The sequence below is a fragment of the Gracilinanus agilis genome, chromosome 1, assembly GCF_016433145.1.
Source record: "Gracilinanus agilis isolate LMUSP501 chromosome 1, AgileGrace, whole genome shotgun sequence".
Taxonomy (NCBI): domain Eukaryota; kingdom Metazoa; phylum Chordata; class Mammalia; order Didelphimorphia; family Didelphidae; genus Gracilinanus; species Gracilinanus agilis.
The window spans coordinates 220,710,321-220,729,407 of NC_058130.1; the positions used below are offsets into that span (position 1 = coordinate 220,710,321).

The following is a 19,087-nucleotide window of genomic DNA, read 5'->3' on the forward strand; positions in this document are numbered from 1 at the left end:
CTGAATAAGGGAGATCACTTAGGTCACAAAGATTCAGACACAGATGTGGCCAGCGGAAGTTGTTGGCTCAAGAACCTAGAGAACATTGTACATAGCAACAGCAATACTGCACAAATGACTTAGCAATTCTCAGCAATACAATGATCCAAGACAATTCTGGAGGACTTATGATAAAAAATCTGCCTCCAGAGAAAAAACTGATGGAAGCTGAAGACAGATTGAAGCATATTTTTTTTACTTTATTTTTCTTTTCTTTTTTTGTCTGTTTTCTTTCATAATATAGCTAATATGGAGATATTTTGCACACTGCACATGTATGATTAGATGCAATTGCTTGCTGTCTCAAGGAAGGGAGGAGGGAGAGAATTTAGAACTCAAAATTTAAAAAAAACAAATGTTAATTGTTTTTACACAGAATTGGAAAAAATCTGGTCTTAAAAAAAAAGTTGTTGGTTCAGACAGACATAGGCGGCCCCATAGACATGGAGAGGTCTACATTGATGATCTTGCACCCCTAGAGGTAAGCTACTTGTGTTAGATGGAGACTTTATTCTTTTTAAAAGTGTTATTAATGTTTTATTTTTACATTATAAGCATTTATAGATGACCCCCTCCCCCAACTCCATGAGAAGTGTCTTATAACAAAGTAAAACAGTTAAGTACTGGGCAGTGAGGCCACAAGGCCTATGGTCACAGGAAGACCTGAATCCAAATCCGGCCTTGGACCCTTAGCTATGTGACTCTGGGAAAGTCACTTCACCCTAATGGCCTCAGTTTCTTCATCTATAAAATGAACTAGAAATGGAAATGGCAAACAACTTTAGTATCTTTGTCATGAAAACCCCAAATGGGGTCATTAAGAGTCAAATGGGGATAACTGAGACAACTAACACAATATAAACACTTTCAGACCTCATCTGAAAGTACTGACAACATTCTATAAAGCATCACTCTCACCTCTATTTAAAAAAAAATAACAAATCTATTTTCTCTCCCTCTTACCTACTGAAAAAAGAGAAAAGAAAAACAAATTCCTTGTAACAAATATGCACAGTTAAGCAAAACAAATGCTTTCATTGGCTGACCTTATTCCTCTTTGGAGAGAGGCTATTTCTGAACAGCAGATTGTCACCACTTTAAAGGTCTACTGGACAATCAATAACTGTCTTGTATTTTCTTTACCTGCCTACAAAAGGCAAAGAACCAGGGGGCTATGACCCTGAACATCTTCTAATTCAATGGACTGTTATGACCAACAAGAGGTGGGATTTTGACCCTATACCAAGATAAATTCAAAATGGGTAAATGACTTAAATATAGAGAATGAAATCATTAATCAATTTGGTGAACAAAGCTGTGGGAAAGAAAGGAATTTAAGACCAAGCAAGAAGTAGAGAACATTATAAAATGTAAAATGAATGATTTTGATTATATAAAATTAAAAAGGTTTTGTACAAACAAAACCAATGTAACCAAAATTTGAAGGAAAGCAACAAACTGGGGAAAAAATCTTTATAACAAAACTCTCTAACAAAGGTTTAATTTCTAAAATGTATAAGGAACTAAGTCAAATTTACAAAAAAATCAAGCCATTCCCCAATCAACAATTGGTCAAGGGACACGAATAGGCAGTTCTCAGATGAAGAAATCAAAACTAACAATAAGCATGTGGAAAAATGTGTTAAATCCCTCCTGATTAGAGAAATGCAAATTAAAATAGCTCTGAGGCACCTTATACCTAGCGCTTGGCCAATATGGCAGCAAAGGAAAGTAATAAATGTTGGAGGAGATGTGGCAAAATTGGGACACTAATACACTACTAGTGGAGTTGTGAATTGGTCCAACCATTCTGGAGGGCAATTTGGAATTATGCCCAAAGGGCTTTAAAAGACTGCCTGCCCTCTGAATGGTTGAACAAATTGTGGTACCTGATGGTGATGGAATATTGTGCTGAAAGGAATAATGAACTGGAGGAATTCCATGTGAACTGGAATGACCTCTTGGAATTAATGCAGAGCAAAAGGAGAACATTGTACACAGAGACTGATACATTGTGGCACAATCGAATATAATAGACTTCTCTACTAAAAGCATACAATGATCCAGGACAATTCTGAGGGACTTAGAAGAAAGAACATTATCCACATCCAGAGATAGAACTGTGGGATTAGAAATGCAGAAGAAAAACATATGATTGATCACATGGTTCAATGGGGATATGATTCAGGATGTAGACTCTAAATTTTAGATCACTCTATTACGAATAGTAATAATATGGAAATAGGTTTTGAACAATAACACATGTAAAACCCATTGGAATTGCTTATTGGCTCTGGGAGAAGGAAGAGAGAGAACATGAATCATGAAACCATGGAAAAATATTCATTAATTAAATAAGAATTTAAAAAAAGAACCAGGAGAACACTGTACACAGAGACTGATACACAGTGGCACAATCAAATGTAATAGACTTTTCTATTAGTAGCAATACAATGACCCAGGACGATCCAGAGGAACTTATGAGAAAGAATGCTATCCATGTCCAGAGGAAGAACTGTGGGAGTAAAAATTCAAAAGAAAAACATATGATTGATCACATGGTTTGATGGGGGGGGGGGGGACCATGAATCACATAACCATGGGAAAACACTCCAAATAAATAAATAAATAAATAATTGGGGAAAAAAAAGAGGTGGGATTTTGTCACAGACAATTTTCTGAAACTTAGAAACACTGCACTGGTGATTTCTAAAAAGGGTCAGTGGCTTTTTCTCTCTTGAAGGAGGGGCAAATCTTTGCACAGAAAGCATATATTTCTCTATCCTGACATTCAAAAGAAAAAAAAATCCACTCATAGCTGATATAGTCACGGAATCAACCTTGAGAGATTCCCATAAATAATTTTTTAATTAATGTACAGCTTAGGTCTTGGAGCAGCTGGAGATTTGGGGGGAAGGAAGATGTGGTTTCACAATGTCAGGTTCCAGGAACTTCATCAAGTTATTCTCATGGGCAAGCATATGCTTTACTAGCCACCTGGAAGCTTTATTGATGTTTATATTTTCCTTTGCTAATGTTTCAAACCATCTGACAATTCCATTTTCCTTGCAGAACTGGTCCACCTTGAGTCTACTGTTGAGGACCACATCCTTCCCTTGGCTGCTACTTGTTGGCTAATAGAACTGCTGACACTGATTTGCCATTAGGGAGAGTTAATTTGACATCCAAGTCACTTTTCCACTGTTGTTGCTTGAAAATGGCTGGCCTGGAGACATCAAAGACCATAAATGCTCCCATGGCTTCTTAGTAATAGACCCTTGTAATGTTTCCAAATTTCTCTTGGCCCACAATGTCCCAGAGCTACAAACGCATCACAGTTTCTGGGTCCCACTGGAGCACTTTCAATGAGGTCTGCCTTCAATGGTGGCCTGGCAGTGGAAGTTCTGAAGCACATAGTGCTTGGTGATACTGGTCTTGCCCAAGCCCAAATTGTCAAACAGCAATGGTTAGTAGAGATACTCCTTTGGCTGGTTCTGCATCCTGCCTCTGCAACCTGGCCTTTGCACAGTGATCACATGCCCCTCATACCCAGGAGAGACAAGGTGTACATATGTGTGCTTGTGAATAAGGAAGTCTGTGTATGCCTGAGAGAAGTCAAGAGAGAAAGTGCTCTTCATTCTTAATTAAACAAAATTTATTGTTTTTTATAATACTGATGTTATCATATAATTTGTTTCCTGGTCTTGCTTATTTTACTCTGTATCTGTCTTTTGATGCTTCTTTTAAACTCTCTAGATCTTATAGCACATTAGGACTCCATCATATTCATGAACCACAATTTATTCAGCTTTTCCTCAATTAAGGGGCATCCCCTTAAGAGTCTAATTTTTGCTACCTCAAAAAGGACTGCTATGTATATGTATACACATGCGTACATGTATACACATATAGATGAACGTATGTATACATGCATGCAGATACATGAATACATAAATACATAAATAAGACCATTTCCCATTTCTTTGCTCTTTGAGAGATAGAGACCTAGCAGTGGTATACCTGGTCAAAGGGCATGTGCTGTTAGTGACTTTTTATGGATAATTCCAAACTGCTTTCCAGAATGGTTATACTCAGCCACAGGTTCACCAACAGTATATCAATGTGTCTGTTTTTCCAGGGCCCTCCAATATTTATAATTTTCCATTTTTGTCATCTTTGCCACTCTGATCGGTGGGAGGAAGTAGAATCTCAGAAATGCTTTAACTTGTATTTCTCTAATTAGTAGTAATTTGGAGTATTTTTTCATATAGCTGTATGTAGCCAGGGTTTCTTCTCTTGAGAACTATACATTAGGCCATTTAGCCACTGGTAATTGACTTTTATTCTTAAAAATTTGAATGAGTTCCTTTTGTATTTTGGAAATGAGATCTTTATATGAAAAAAAAAATCTAAGCTAGCATTAGATGGTTGAAAAAGAAAAGAGATAACTGCAGGAAACTACGGGACCAGGGATAAAAGGAAAAATCAGAAATGAGGAATAGCAAAACAAAGAGCTATGGCTTGAAGAAATTAATCCAGACCTTACTTTTTTCTGATTCTGTGAGTCATGGGAACAATGTGCGTCTGCTCAGGGAAGGGTGCTGAGTGAACCAGAGCACAAATGGTAAAAGTAAGAAGGATTATATAGATGACTATGAGAACAGAACAAAAGATTTTCTTGAGTGTTTACATGATCAGTTAAAAGTCTCTCTATTTTTTGTTGTGCAAATGAAATATTTTCTATATTTAATGTCTGTGTTAAGAGCAGTTTTAAGCTGAGGAAGTATAATGAAACAGATATTGATGTTCTCTGGGTTTCCTGACATAGGAGTACAAACCAGAGAAATCTATGAGGCAACTACAAAATTGTGCCATAACGAATGTTCCAGCACCAAAATTACAGAAATAAAACTACCCAAATGCCCTAACTGAATAGACAATAGGTATAATTTTCAACAGAAAACATTGTAGCCCTGAGAAGATACTCTCTAAGAAAAAAAAGAATAATTATCTTTCTTTTGGATAGGAAAAAAATTCCTCACATTTTCTTTTTGCTAAATTACCAGTTTATTAAATTTGGTTCACGTTGCTAGTATAAGCACTATTTAATACAATATGCCACAGAAACATATCCGAAACTTTTATTTTGGCATGAACAGGACAAGTAATATACTAGAAGGGGAAAATAAAATCAACTATGAAAAGGAAAAGAAAAATGCAAAAGTCTAAGTAAAATAAATTTCTAACAGAAGTGCCAATAATTATTAATTATAAATAAATTTAATTTTAACAACCTACGGAAATTATTTATGATGAAAACAATCCCTAATCTCATAGACAAATAAAATAGGAAGCCAAAAAATATGGTATGATTTGAAGGGAATCTAATCCAAACTTCACCATCAAAGATCAATTTGAGTTACTCATTATCCTGTCTAAGTGTTATCTTTAAAATGAAAATGTGTCAATAACTCCTTAGTATGAATTAATTTGTAAGAGAGTTAGTGGCAAAATGGACCTGAGGCAGCATAAAAATTCAAATTTTTACTGAAAAGGGGGAGGAGGGTAAAGAAAGGAAGGGAGAGGAATTAGTTTACTTCAATAATATGTAAAGAGCCTTGCCTTTGAGCATTTAGCAAGGAAAAGTCAAAAGGAAAAATATATAATTCAATCTGTCCTATCTTTGCACAAATCAGCTTCTGATAGTTTGACCAAGAGGCAAACTAACCTCATATGTAAATACATACAAAAAGACTCAAGTCAAAGGACTTTTTTTACCTTGGAAAGGGTGAATGAGAAGAACCAATGCAATTTTCACAATTTTTCCTTTCTTTATTGACAAACATTTATGGATTTAGGATCAGGAACATATATACTTACATGCTAGCTGTGAGATAAAATGCCAAAATGTAATAGTGCTCTTGTCCCAGGATGAACATTACAGCTGCAGCTGCTCCTTCTATATAGAAGGAAAATAAAATGACCTTATAGTAACCAAACTTCTTAAGCCAGGAGTGGCTAATAAGCACAAGAAACTGAAACAGAAAAAGAATGGCATTGGGTTAGGAAAGGCTACTCATTACTTCTACTTAATCAAAGGTTCATAATGATCATTTGTGGTAAATGAGATAATAATTCTCATTTAATTATCATTAACTACAATTATTAATTATATCTATTTGTATATTAAACATATAGATTTAATCACTGATTAAGGTTAATTATAAATTAAATTATTGCCCACAGGCAATAATTCTCACATGGTGCTTTATAATTTACATTTTTAAATTTAATAACAAATTTCCACATAAGGTTTCCAAAATTATATGATCCATATTGTTACCCTCCTTTTCTCCCTCCTGCCTCCCAGAGCCAACAAGCAATTCAATCTAGGTTATATTTGTATTATCACACAAAACATTTCCATATTATTCATTTTTGCAAGTTAATAATCTCCCCCAAACATATACCCAAATAAACAAGTGATAAATGTAATATTTTGCAAATCAACATGAAGAGCAAGATGATGGATAGCTGTCTGTTTAGAACATGGAATGAGCTGAGACTGGCAGGAGATGCCATGTGCCAAGACAGTTAGTAGCTCAGGTATATAAGGAAGGATTTGAACTGAAATCTCATCTCAATCTGGAGATTGAGGTTTTGGGAGTGGGAGGTTTGGGTTTGGTTTGGGTAGACCAAAGGCCAACTTGAATTACCAACAACCTGCACTAACCAATTTATAGTCTCAGATCCTGCGATACCTTTATACCAAATACCTGTTCCTGATTCACACTCCAAGAACAAGCAACATTATCTCTCAGCTAAAAAACCTGATTTTGGTTGAATTCCGTCTGGCCCTGCCAGGCTGGCAGCTGACTATCAGCAATTGATAATTGACAAGCCTAATTACCTCTACTGCAAGTACCATCTTTCAACATTAGCTTAGATTCGGAATCTCCTGCTTCCCTCCTTCCCCAGTTAATACCCTGCTACCTCCTAAGCCTGATAACATTAAATTTTTGAGCTTACCTAGACTTGTGTCAACTTTATCTTAAGGCTTAGTGGTCATATCCCTGGGACATTTGAGGGAAAGGAGAATAACATCAGCCATAGCAGAACATAATCCTCAGTCAAACTCTAGCGATATCCTTATTAGGCCAAATTAGTCATTTAGAAGTGTCTGTACAATTCCAACCATAGATTCTTTACTTTAGCTGGCCAGTCTGGGACACTGTTATTCTGAAATTGAGTTTAGCAGAACCATTACAACTAAATCTGTGAGGTCCTTTGTGTTTCACTATCTCAACTTAATTGTTACACTTAGGTATCACTCACTCACACTTAGCTTCAGCTCCTCATAACTCCAGGATATTTATAACATAAATCATATATTTTCAACTGCATTTCTACTCCAACAGTTTTTTCTCTGGAGGTGGATAGCATTCTTTTCCACAAGTCCTCAGAATTGTCCTAGATCATTGTATTGCTGTTAGTAGCAAAGTCTATCACATTTGATCATTCCACAGAATTGCAATGTATGATGATCTCCTGATTCTGCTTATTTCACTCTGCATCAGTTCAAGTAGGTCTTTCCAGTTCTTTCTGAAATCATCCTGTTTTATAATTTTGACAACATTTTTTCAAGTGAGAATTTTCAGTCCGATAAAATTGCTATATTTTAACATATCTATGGCTAAAAGCTGAAAGCATATGTTAACAACAACTGCTGTCGACAATTGCTATAATAAAATGGCCATTTTTGTAGCTGGTCCATAGGCAAAGTGTTTTACATATGTCATTTCTCCCATTTGATAATCACAACAGCCCAAATGTAAAAGAGTAGGTGAAAGTATGACTTCCCTGATCTTGGAGGGGGAGGTATGAGGTAGTTACTGATTTAACTGGATTTATATTCTTCTTTAAAGAAAAAAAAAACAAATTGACCAATGGTGTATCTATTTTATTGATTTTTAAAAATAAAAAGTTTCTTTTCTTATTTATTAGCAGTTCAATGGCTTTCTTACTTTCCACCTTATTTATCTTTCCTTGGATTTTCAGGACTTCTAATTTGGTGTTTAACTGAGGATTTTTAATTTGTTCTTTTTCTAGTTTTTTATTCTCTCATTTTTTTACAAATGAAGAAACTGAGAGCTGAGGAATTAAGTGATTTGCCCAAAGGCATACAAATAATAAGTGGCAGACTCAGGACATAAAGGGCAGGGTTTTTTTAGGACACCCTCAGGTTCTTTCTGCTCCATGAGAAATGCCTTGCAATGCATAACAATCCTCCAAAAAAAGCTACCAAAGAATGAATATATCCACCAACTAATGAGATTATTTATGAAAACCTGAAAATGATGCCCTATCATTTTAATTTATATGTAAACATGAAAATTCCTATGGGATATAATCAACCATGCAAATGAACCTACAGCTTAAAAAAAGTCAGAGGAATGGTAATATCCATGGTTTGATGCAAATCTAAAGTCAAAATTCATAAATGAAAATTGAAGGGTATATTTCATAATCCATCTCTGATAACATCACTAGTTTTCAGAATGCCATTTAAAAATATTAAATACTTGGGGGCAGCTGGGTAGCTCAGTGGATTGAGAGTCAGGCCTAGAGACGGGAGGTCCTAGGTTCAAATCCAGCCTCAGACACTTCCCAGCTGTGTGACCCTGGGCAAATCACTTGACCCCCATTGCCCACCCTTACCATTCTTCCACCAAGGAGCCAATACACAGAAGTTAAGGGTTTAAAAAAACATTAAATACCTACTATTTACAAGACGCTTTTGTAAATTAGAGAAATATAATTCCTAAATTCAAAGAAAACAAATGGGGATGTAAGCATTACTTCATGACTCCAATTCAACTTTTCTTTATGATGCTTCCTACCATAGCCTCCAATCTTTCTTTTTATATAGGCTCAATTGAACTGAAAGTCTCAATTTCTATAATTAAAATATTAATTATTCTACATGAAGATTTTTCTGTTTTATTTCCAAGTCTGACTTCTCTTCTTTTAAGGAATAATAGCTCTTTTTTGGGAATGTTTGAAACAATGAGTCATTGATCCATGTAATTCTAGGTACTTCTTCGAGTTCTACTTCAATATGAAATTTCTTGACCCAATTATAGTCATTCTTATGCTAATATTATAGTAATGTATAACCTTATTCTTTAAAATGAGGTTTAGATCATCTTGCATCATTTACATATGATAAAATACACAATGCAGGGGGGGATTCATAATGTAAAATTAAGTTTAATATACCAAAAGAAATATTTTCAGATCACAACGAAAACTGTTAACAAAAATGTGAAAAAAGTATTCTTTCCTTGAAACACTGTTTACCTTGCACAAATTGAGGATTGGAGCTCTTGGGTTTTTTGTTTATTGAATGGGCACTTGAGGACATCCTGTCCCCATCACAGGGCTGGCAAACCTATCACTGATGACTAAATAAAGTTGAGAGGTGGGGAGGACAGTGCTATGCTTACAGAAATTACTTAGTGGATGTTTGCTGAATTTAGTTGGTTTGACATAAGTAGAGAAATGGATATATAAAATTACTATTGGTTTTTTCTTCTTTTTACTCATTCACTTCATTCAGTATTATTTGCCATTAGTGAAAAATCATCTGAAGAAAATTAAAATCCAGAGGTCCAGTAAACAATGTACTTTCTTTATTCTACTGGAGTTATTGTTAAAATACTTTAAACAAATAATTGAATAAAATCCAGGATTATTATCCTCTCTTGCTGTAACTGAGGAAGCATTACTTCCAAACTCAAACTGAAAAACAAACTGTTTATATTTGAAAATCAATTTAAAGCAACTCAATTCAATATTTTGATGAGATTTGAGAGTACACTATAGACTAGAATTTGGATTTAAGTTTCCCTGAAAAGTTTTAAAATCTGAACTTAACACTAAATAAAATAAACATTTGTATATGCAAGGTAGAATAATAAAAGATTACACATGAGACTATGAGTTTCTATTTTATAAAGGTTCCTTTTCCTTCTAATAAGTTTATTAAAACTTCAATATATAACTTTCAAAGCTCTCCAGTTCGTATAGGTTTCCTTCTGGCCTTCCTATAGTCTTCTAAAAAAAAAAAAAAAAAAAAAAAAAAAGCTTCAATGAGCCTCTTTTATTTAAGAGTTTTTCTTTTTTTTTTTTCTTTTTCCTTTAAAGTAACCCTATCCTCTTCCTTGTACCCCTCTCACCATTGGGGGAAAAAAAGGGAAAACTTCGAAACAAACAAACAAACAAACAAATAAATAAATGAATGAATGAATATATATATATATATATATATAAATAAAAACAACTATGTATAAGTCAAACAAATTTCTACAATGTCTCAGTCTGATAATGTATTACTCAGAGCAACTAAATAGCAATATTAGTGGAAAGAGCACCAGACCAGGAGTAAGAAAGACCTGGATTCAAATCTGACCTCAAACACTTCCCAAGCTGTGTGATCCTGGGCAAGTCACTTAACCCTGATTGTCTAGACCTCACCATTCTTCTGTCTTAGAAATGATACTATGACAGAAGGTTTAAAATTATAATAATGTATTTCTCATTCTAGTGCCCCCCAAATTCATGATATTTCTTTCCCCTTTGTGTTTTATTTAACATGAGTTGTTAACACTTAAAAGTGCAGAAAACAAAGTATGTTAAAGCTGTTACAGCTCTTTCAGAAACAAATACTTTATTTTAGTCCAAGTCTATGCAACAGGGATAAATGGGATGACCTCATCTGATGGGTGTTATAATATCTGGACATTTTTTCCCCCACAACATGACTAATATGTGAATGTTTTGCATGACTGCCCATGTTTAACCTATAATCAATTGCCTGCCTTCCCAATCAAGGAGGAGAGGGAAGGGAGAGAGGAAATTTGGAACTCAAAACTTTTAAAAATGTTAAAAATTATTTTTACATGTAATTGGAAAAATATTTGATTAAAAAAATTTAACTAAGTGACTTAGTATCTCACCTAGGCCTGTGAGACACCTTGCTGTTCTCTGGGTTACACTTACTTCTCCAACCTGAAAAGGCCGATAATATTGAAACCTGCAATCTAGAGCTCTGAGCTGCCCTAAGCACAGGAGTTTTCCCTTTCGTGTGTCTCACTGTCAGGTTCCTTTAAGCGTGTGGCCATTCTTTGCTATGGTCTATTGAGTGCATTGGTAAAAGAATGGTGTTTAACTGTGTACCGTGACATATTTTATCATTTATGTATTTACTTTAATATATTAGTAAACATAATACTATTATTTATTTTGCCTTATCAAGTAAACAGTTATGTTTAAGATTTTTAAAAGTGTGATTATTTAGAATAGCTGGTAGTAGAGCTAGAAGATATATCAGATAGGGACTCAAGATTTAGAGTGGGGGTAGGGAAATTCCATTTCCCCTCAACAGAATACTCCTGAGACCAAAAGGGTTTGAGTGTAACTGGGAAGCAGTGATGATCTCTTTCTGAGAATTTAGATCTTCTAATATGAAAGGAGATTGGAGAAGTTCCAAAAAAGGAATTGTCCTGCGAGTAAAGTATTTAGGCTTTAATGTTATGTAAAGTACATTCTTCATACCATTAAACAGTTCCTACACAAGTGAGATTCAAGTACTCAGAGACATACCATGGATCATTTTCTCTCTGAAATTGTCCAAATCACATCTGAAAACTATGCTTTTCATACATGTGTATGTTTTAGTAGTTTGTTTTAAAGCAAAGTATTTTCAAATCATATTAGCTACCAAAATATTCATCCCCCAAAAGCAGCAATACCCTATAGTCTCTGATAACTAATATATATTTCTTCCTTTCAACAAAGATACTTCCTGACCTTTTCATTCTTAATTTTTCTTTATGAAAAAAATCTTCAAAGAGGCAGTGTTATTTTACATATAAACTAAAGTGTTCTATTCATAGCATGAGTCTTTATTTGGGGCCTACTTACTCTGATTTTATATACAATTCTAACAAGCTTGGTTATCTGCAAGGCCAAGGGACATTAGAACCAGCAAAGTGTTCTAGTTAGGTGCCCTAAAAGGACTGAAAAGTGACAGCTAACAGCTTAATGGCAAAGAGGGATGCTTTTTAAAAACAAATAAACTCAAACATCTGAGGCCATTTAGGCAAAGGCAAACTAGTCACACTTCAACAGATCACATTAGGGGTAATGTTCCTAATGATGACTTTGAGTAAGAGAATGTTAGATTATGCCAAGAGATATTTTCATTAGATTTTAAATTTGAAGGAATGAAGAGTCCTTTGAGATAATCTAGGCTAGCTCTCTCATTGTACAGATGAGGGAGTTGAGACATAAAGTAGTTAAATGATATTCAATTTAACAAAGTGGAGAAGTCCATTATATGCCTTAGAAAAATTTGCATCTAAAATTGTTGCTAAAATAAGGTTTTTCATATTTAAAGGAGATAAATTCTCAGCTATAGGAAAACCTTGAAAATTCTTGATGGAGGAGATTTTATTTAGTTTTACTATGATAGAAAACCTTGTTATAAAACTAGAATATTCATGTTATCTGTGTCATGACAAACTTTTAGTTGTATGTAGCTTATACAGACAAACAAGCTTTATTAGTGCAGATTTTTTCGTAGATACTTTAAAAAAAATTAATGAGTTCTCCTTACCCTGAAAACTGGACCAAGATCCCTTGGACAAAAACCTCTTTTAACTAAGGATATACTTAGGAATCTTAAATGCTAATCAGAATCTATATTGAGGAAATTGCTTAACTACTTCTATATGTCTGCCAAAATTTCAGAGAAAACTCTAGAGAAGTTTCCATGTTAAACATTAAGCCAAGATTACTGGACCATCACATTAAAAAACCTAATGTTATTGCTAATTTTCCCCTCTTTTATTCAATCAGTTACCATGCCTTGCTGATTCTTCTTCTATAATACCTTTTACATGTATTCCCTCTTGTCTATTCCCAATATTATCATTATAATATAGACATTTATTTTAAACTACCTAGTCTAATGCAATAAGTTTTTAGGCCTTCTGGCCTCCACTCAGACCCTCCTGTCATTGTGAATGTGTTTTTTCGCCTTTAATATATTATTAAATTCCATACAATTTTACCTAAATTTTTATCTTAGCTTATTTAGCAGGTACTTTTAATGCTTGATGACTTTGAGATGAAATATCTGACATCTAATGTCCCTTGCAGATTTCAGTCTATGATCTTCTAATCACATCTTGTTTTGTTCTCATTGGGTTTTTCCAATCTTTTCCCATCTTCCTTTGCCTCCCCCTTTTCCTCATAGTAATTTCCCCTTTTTTCTAATATCTGTCTCAAATCTGATTGTATATGATAAATCTATATAAACATAAACTGTTCTCAAATTAACATAATTAGGTCTCATAATTTCTTTAGTAATGTGATGGCTAACAGTTATCACATACAATAATAATCAATGTATCAGTAATTATGGCAAACCAAATATATTCTTATAGTAATTGTAAAAGCAAGATTAAATCTGCTTAATTAAGTGAATAAAAATTGTTTTTTTTTCAATAGTGATAAGTCAATATTAAATTGTCCCAGACACCTAGTCCAACTTCACTTCTGATTTTTAAAGTCCTTAGCTTCCTTCAAGGTTTAACTCAGGTGCCATTTCCCACTACAAGTCTTTTCTTATTTCCCCAGGTCTAAGTGTTCTCCCCCTCCTTAAATATTTTTCAAGGAAAACCCTGTAATGGCTATTCCCCTCAGATTTCACATAGTACTTTGTTTTGTACCTAATTCATTTATTATGAATTATGAAACACTGAATATTATAGCTATGTATTTATATCCTAATCTCTTCTAAACTGCATGGAACAATGGAATGAGCCCTGGATTTGTAGTAAGCAGACTTGGGTTTGAATCCTGACTGCCATTATTCTTGTGTAGCTGTGCATAAGTGTAATTTGTTATTTTCTCTAAACCTGTTTCCTCATCCATAAAACAAGGGAGTCGAACTGGATGATTTATTTTCTTTAGTCCCTTCTAGGTCTATATCTAGATACCAAGACAAGTTCTGGGAGAGTGAGGTCTTATTTAAGCTTTAGATCTCCTTGCCTGCCTAACTCCTATTGCCTGGATTGGGTAAAGGGTATATGACTGAAAACTCTCACATACAGAAATTTCTAGGAACAAAGGAGATTAATTTTTATAGGAGAAGGCAACACTACCACTACAAGACTTGAGCAATACCTAATAAATGCTTAATATATGTAACATGACCTGGTAAAAAGTAGTACTTTGTTTCAGATGACCCCATCTTACAACAAAAAATAAGGAACTCTCTGAAGATTCTCTGATTCTTCATGATGCCATCATGGTTTGGTGCTTCTTCACCTGCCTGCCCCAAATATGGGATAGGGTAACCATAGACCATATATATGGATGCATAAAGGAACAAATGTATTTCTACTTATATATGGGTCTCTGTGTATGTTTCTCAATATGCTAGCATCAATTATGCTTCATACTTAAAAGACTCATATTAGTTTGTATAACAATTACGAGCATCAGAGATTTACTTGCATTTGTTTTATTTCCTCCTTTCTCTGGTCTCTTTACAATGGGCAATGCTGATTTTATAACCAGCAAAGAGTTTAATCTTTTTTCATCCCTATTGGAAAGATTAAAAACACTATTACATACCTGTGGACAAATAAACCCTGCCCCATACATGATACTCCTCATGGAAGAAGAAAAAGCATCTTTGGGAATGAGGTTATCTGCAAAGATCATCATGAAGTTGTTGAAGAAAGTTAAATGGAAAACTTGGAAGAAATTCATTGACAAGAAAAGCAGAAAATTTTTCTGGGTTAGGATTTGTTTGGTCAACAAGATAACTGAGGACCAGGAGAGTTCCGATTCACTTTCTGAGTCAGTGCTTTCTCCAGGGCTTCTTTTAAGTTCATAGTGACTCATACTGTAAATGCCAGTATAAAAAAGGCAGGCAGTAGCAAGAACAGCAATGACAATGGAAAAAGCCTGGAAATAAGGTAAATTTTCCATGTTATCAGAGATAAGGCCACAGAAAAGTATGCTGGTCGATCCCACTAGAGAGGCCACTTGGTTATATTTGATAAGTTGAAGTCGACTCTCATGTCGAGTGGAAATCTCTGCAAATAGCGCACACTGGGCTAGTTGTACAAAAGTCAGCATGCCATCAAACGCACATAAGGACACCACAAGGTGGAGCCCGCTGAGCCAGTCACCTTCATGGTATTGTTTCCAAGGGAACCAAGGAAGGAGGAAAGCCAGTGCATAGAAAGGGGCACCATACAAGATAGCAGTCTGACGTCCAGAACAATAAGATGCCTTGGAGTTGTCTTGAATGTATCCAAAAAGAGGGTCATTAAAAGCGTTCCAGATCATAAAAATTACCTGGAAGAGAAAAAGAGGATATGTAAGATTGTCCAACCAATGTAGAATAAAGCTAAAAGTAGCCCCCCAATTTTTTATTTATAATTATTTATTATTTGGACCATGTCTCAGTAGCACAGAAGATATGCCCTGGAATAGATAGCTGGGTCACTGAAGTATTACCTAGAGTACAAGGAGTCTTGGATGTCTTATGCATTTCTCAGTAAGGTAAAAGTTTTTTTCTAGTAATTACCTCTGTGATTTGGGCCAGGCTATTTCTACTGGGGTAGCCAGGTAGTGCATCAGATAGAGTGCTGGGCCTAGTCAGGAAGATGCAAGTTCAAATCTGACCTCTGACACTTACTAGCTGTGACTGTGGGTAAGTCACAATCCTGTTTGCCTCAGTTGCCTCAACTGTAAAAAAAAAAGAGCTGGAGAAGGAAATGGCAAACCATTCCTGTATGTTTGCCAAGAAAATCCCAAAAAAGGTCATGAAGAGTCAGATATGACTGAAAATGACTAAAACAACATTTCTATCCAGGCTCTGGGAAATAATGAACTCTAAAAGACATTTTAGTAGAAAGATCACTCAACCAAAAGCCAAAAGACCTGGGTTCTAATCCCAGATCTGACATTAGCTGTGTGTCCTTGGATGAGAAACAGAACTTTTTCACTCAGTTTCCTCATCTGTAACAGGGACAGGCTGGGCCAGATGATCCCTAAGGTTTCTATAACTACAATTCCAATAATCAAAGTTAACTCTAAAACTGATCAAACCAGCAGGGGGCATGCATGTAAAAACTGTAAGATTCCTTTTAGATTCATATTGATATAAGGCATTAACAACAAAGTGGTTTGTTCTTGTATAACTCCACCAAGAAAAAAAGATACCAATCTTTACTTCCTACAAACAAATAGATACTATCATCAGAAATAAAGTGGGGCAGCTGGGTGGTCAGTGGCTAATGAGCCAGGCCTAGAGATAGGGGTCCTGGGTTCAAATCTGGACTCAAACACTTCCTAGCTGTGTGACCCTGGGCAAGTCACTTAATCCCCATGGTTTAGCCCTTAACATTCTTCTGTCTTGGAACCAATATATGGTATTGATTCTAATACAGAAGGTAAGGGTTTAAAAAAAAAGAAATGAATGCAAAACTCTTGTGATAATTTCTGCCATTCTAAATTTTAAGGGTTTTTTTTGTCACGTACTTTATTAATCTTCTGATGACTATCTAATAGCTAGTAAGAGTTTCAACACAATTTACAAATATAAGTATATATATATATTAATAACATAAATGTATATTTAAGAAACACTAAAAAAGAAATCAGTATGTTAATATTTGCTTATTTTTCCTTATGTAATAACACCTTAATTATCTAATCTAATCAGAAAATGAACTTTATATAAGTGATATTCTACTAAGTGTCAAAAATTTTCATTTTATCCAACTTTTTTTTTTAAAAAAACCATTACCTTCTGTCTTAGAATCAATACCATGCATTGTTTCCAAGGCAGAAGAGTGGTAAGGGCTAGGCAATGGAGGTTAAGTGACTTGCCCAGGGTCACACACAGTTAGGAAGTGTCTGAGGCCACATTTGAACTCAGGACTTCTCATCTCTAGACCTGGCTCTCTCAATCCACTGATATTTTATCCATTTTTTTATGAAAATTCACTGTATATTTCCCTTCAACTTACACAAAAGATTTTTTGGGTTCCAATTTCTGTAATGACATGTCTCATTGTCAAAGGAAATTTTCAGTGAGAAAATCCTCCCAAATAATGAAGAACAGTAAGTGCTTGAAACTAATTGCCTATGGCACTAAGAATTTAAGGGACTTGAGGGTCACAGAGCTAGTATTTTCCACATGTGGGACTTGAACTCAGGCCCAACTCTCTAATCACTATACCAGACTATCTGTCAAACAATATATACTGAACATAATTCAACTTTTTCTTGACTATTAAACATCATTATCATAGATCTGTTAATACTATACAGGGCAATAATATAGTTCTATGTAATCTTAATTTTTTCCCCTTCTCTCTTGAGTTAGGTTGCCAGTCGATCTATCTCTTACATGAAAGCTATAGAATCAAGCTTTTTTTTTTAAACCCTTACCTTAAGTCTTAGTATCAGTTCTAAGGCAGAAGAGTGGTAAGGGCTAGGCAATTGTGGTTAAGTGACTTGCCCAGGGTCCCACAGCTAGGAAGTGTCTGAGCCAGATTTGAACCCAGGTTCTCTTGACTCCAGACCTGTCACTCTATCCACACTGTGCCCTGAATCTTTTTTTTTTTTAAGTTTATATTAAGTAAGAGTCAATATAGCTCTAAGTCAAGGGTTCTTAACCTCTTTTGAGTCATAGTAAAAACCCCTTCTCAGGAGAATGTTTCTAAACTGATAAGATATACAAGAATATAATGGAAACCAATTATGGTGAAACAGTTTAAAATTTTTTTAAAAACAAGTTAATGGAATTTAGGTGAATAACTTTTGGTCTTATGAGTATTAAAAGAATGAAATTTTTGGTTATAGTACAAAGACTTTGTAAGAGTCATTTCCATTGGTGGGAGACCTTTTTTTTCTTATTTATGGTTTCAGACAATGTATTACCAGTGAGATGAAATTTCTAGATGACTTACTGGTAGATAGATGAGTTATCATTTGTAAATGTGTGTGTGTATGTGTGTGTTTATATCAAGTGATTCCAACTTCCTGTTTGAAGTATAATAAACATTAGCTATTCACTTGGTAAACATTTTTATTCATCCTACAAGAGTGGGTAATTAGTTTTTTAAAAGACTGCATTATACTAGCAGTTAAGAAATTAACATTTGATAACTTGATGATTTCATAGCTAAAGGATGCCAAAATGCTTTCCTTAATGTACATAAACTCCTACAGTTTCAGGGATGTGTCCCATTACTTATTTCATTGCTATGGAAGAGAAGCAGCTCTGTCCAAAAGCAAAGGAACTCTCTTACCTGAGACTGGTGAAAGGCAGCTTCTGAAATCTTGTATTGCTTCAAAAAAAGCTGCATGTAGTAAAAATTAAAGACCGTGCTCAACATCCCACTCCCCAGAGTAGTCATAGAATATGCCAGAGCATTGGCATGAATTCGTACAAGCTTCATTTTCCATGCAAAGGACTTCTTCCCTTTATTATAAACAAAAGTAAAAAGACAGTCATTCTACAGCAGTTACTAAAACTATCTCAAAACAAAATTCTCTTAGATTCCAGTATATTTAATTCTCTTGAGTATATATGGTTAAATAAAACCAAATAATTTTGAATGACAGTACAAAACACTATTAAATAAAAAATTAGTATGGGATCTTACAACAGATTGAAACTGATTAGTTAAGTCTTTACTCAAAAAAAAGCGGAATGGAGAAGCACAGAAAGATCTACAGGAAATAATGCAAAGTGAAGTAAGTAGAGCCAAAAGAACAATATTCACAATGACTATAACAATGGAAACAAAAAAAAATCAAAAGTGAATGTAGGGGTAGCTAGGTGGCTCAGCAGATAGAGAGCCAGACCTAGAGATAGGAAGTCCTGCCTTCATATTTGGCCTTAGACACTTCCTAGCTGTGTGACCCTGGGCAAGTCATTAAACCGCAATTA

The 19,087-nt window shown here is 34.7% G+C and overlaps 1 protein-coding gene and 1 pseudogene across 1 annotated transcript in view; both read right to left on the bottom strand.

The window, feature by feature from the left end:
• The window catches only part of LOC123231196 (transmembrane protein 180-like), a 37,001-nt gene extending 18,408 nt beyond the window's left edge, over nucleotides 1–18,593 (bottom strand). The window contains exons 1-3 of the mRNA XM_044657449.1: nucleotides 18,444–18,593; nucleotides 14,746–15,477; nucleotides 5,920–6,074 (exon numbers count right to left, since the gene is read on the bottom strand). Of these exons, the coding sequence (XP_044513384.1) occupies nucleotides 5,920–6,074; nucleotides 14,746–15,477; nucleotides 18,444–18,593 (1,037 nt within the window). The remainder of the gene's footprint in view (nucleotides 1–5,919; nucleotides 6,075–14,745; nucleotides 15,478–18,443) is intronic.
• LOC123232535 lies at nucleotides 2,922–3,539 on the bottom strand (annotated as a pseudogene).
• Nucleotides 18,594–19,087: the final 494 nt, after the last annotated feature.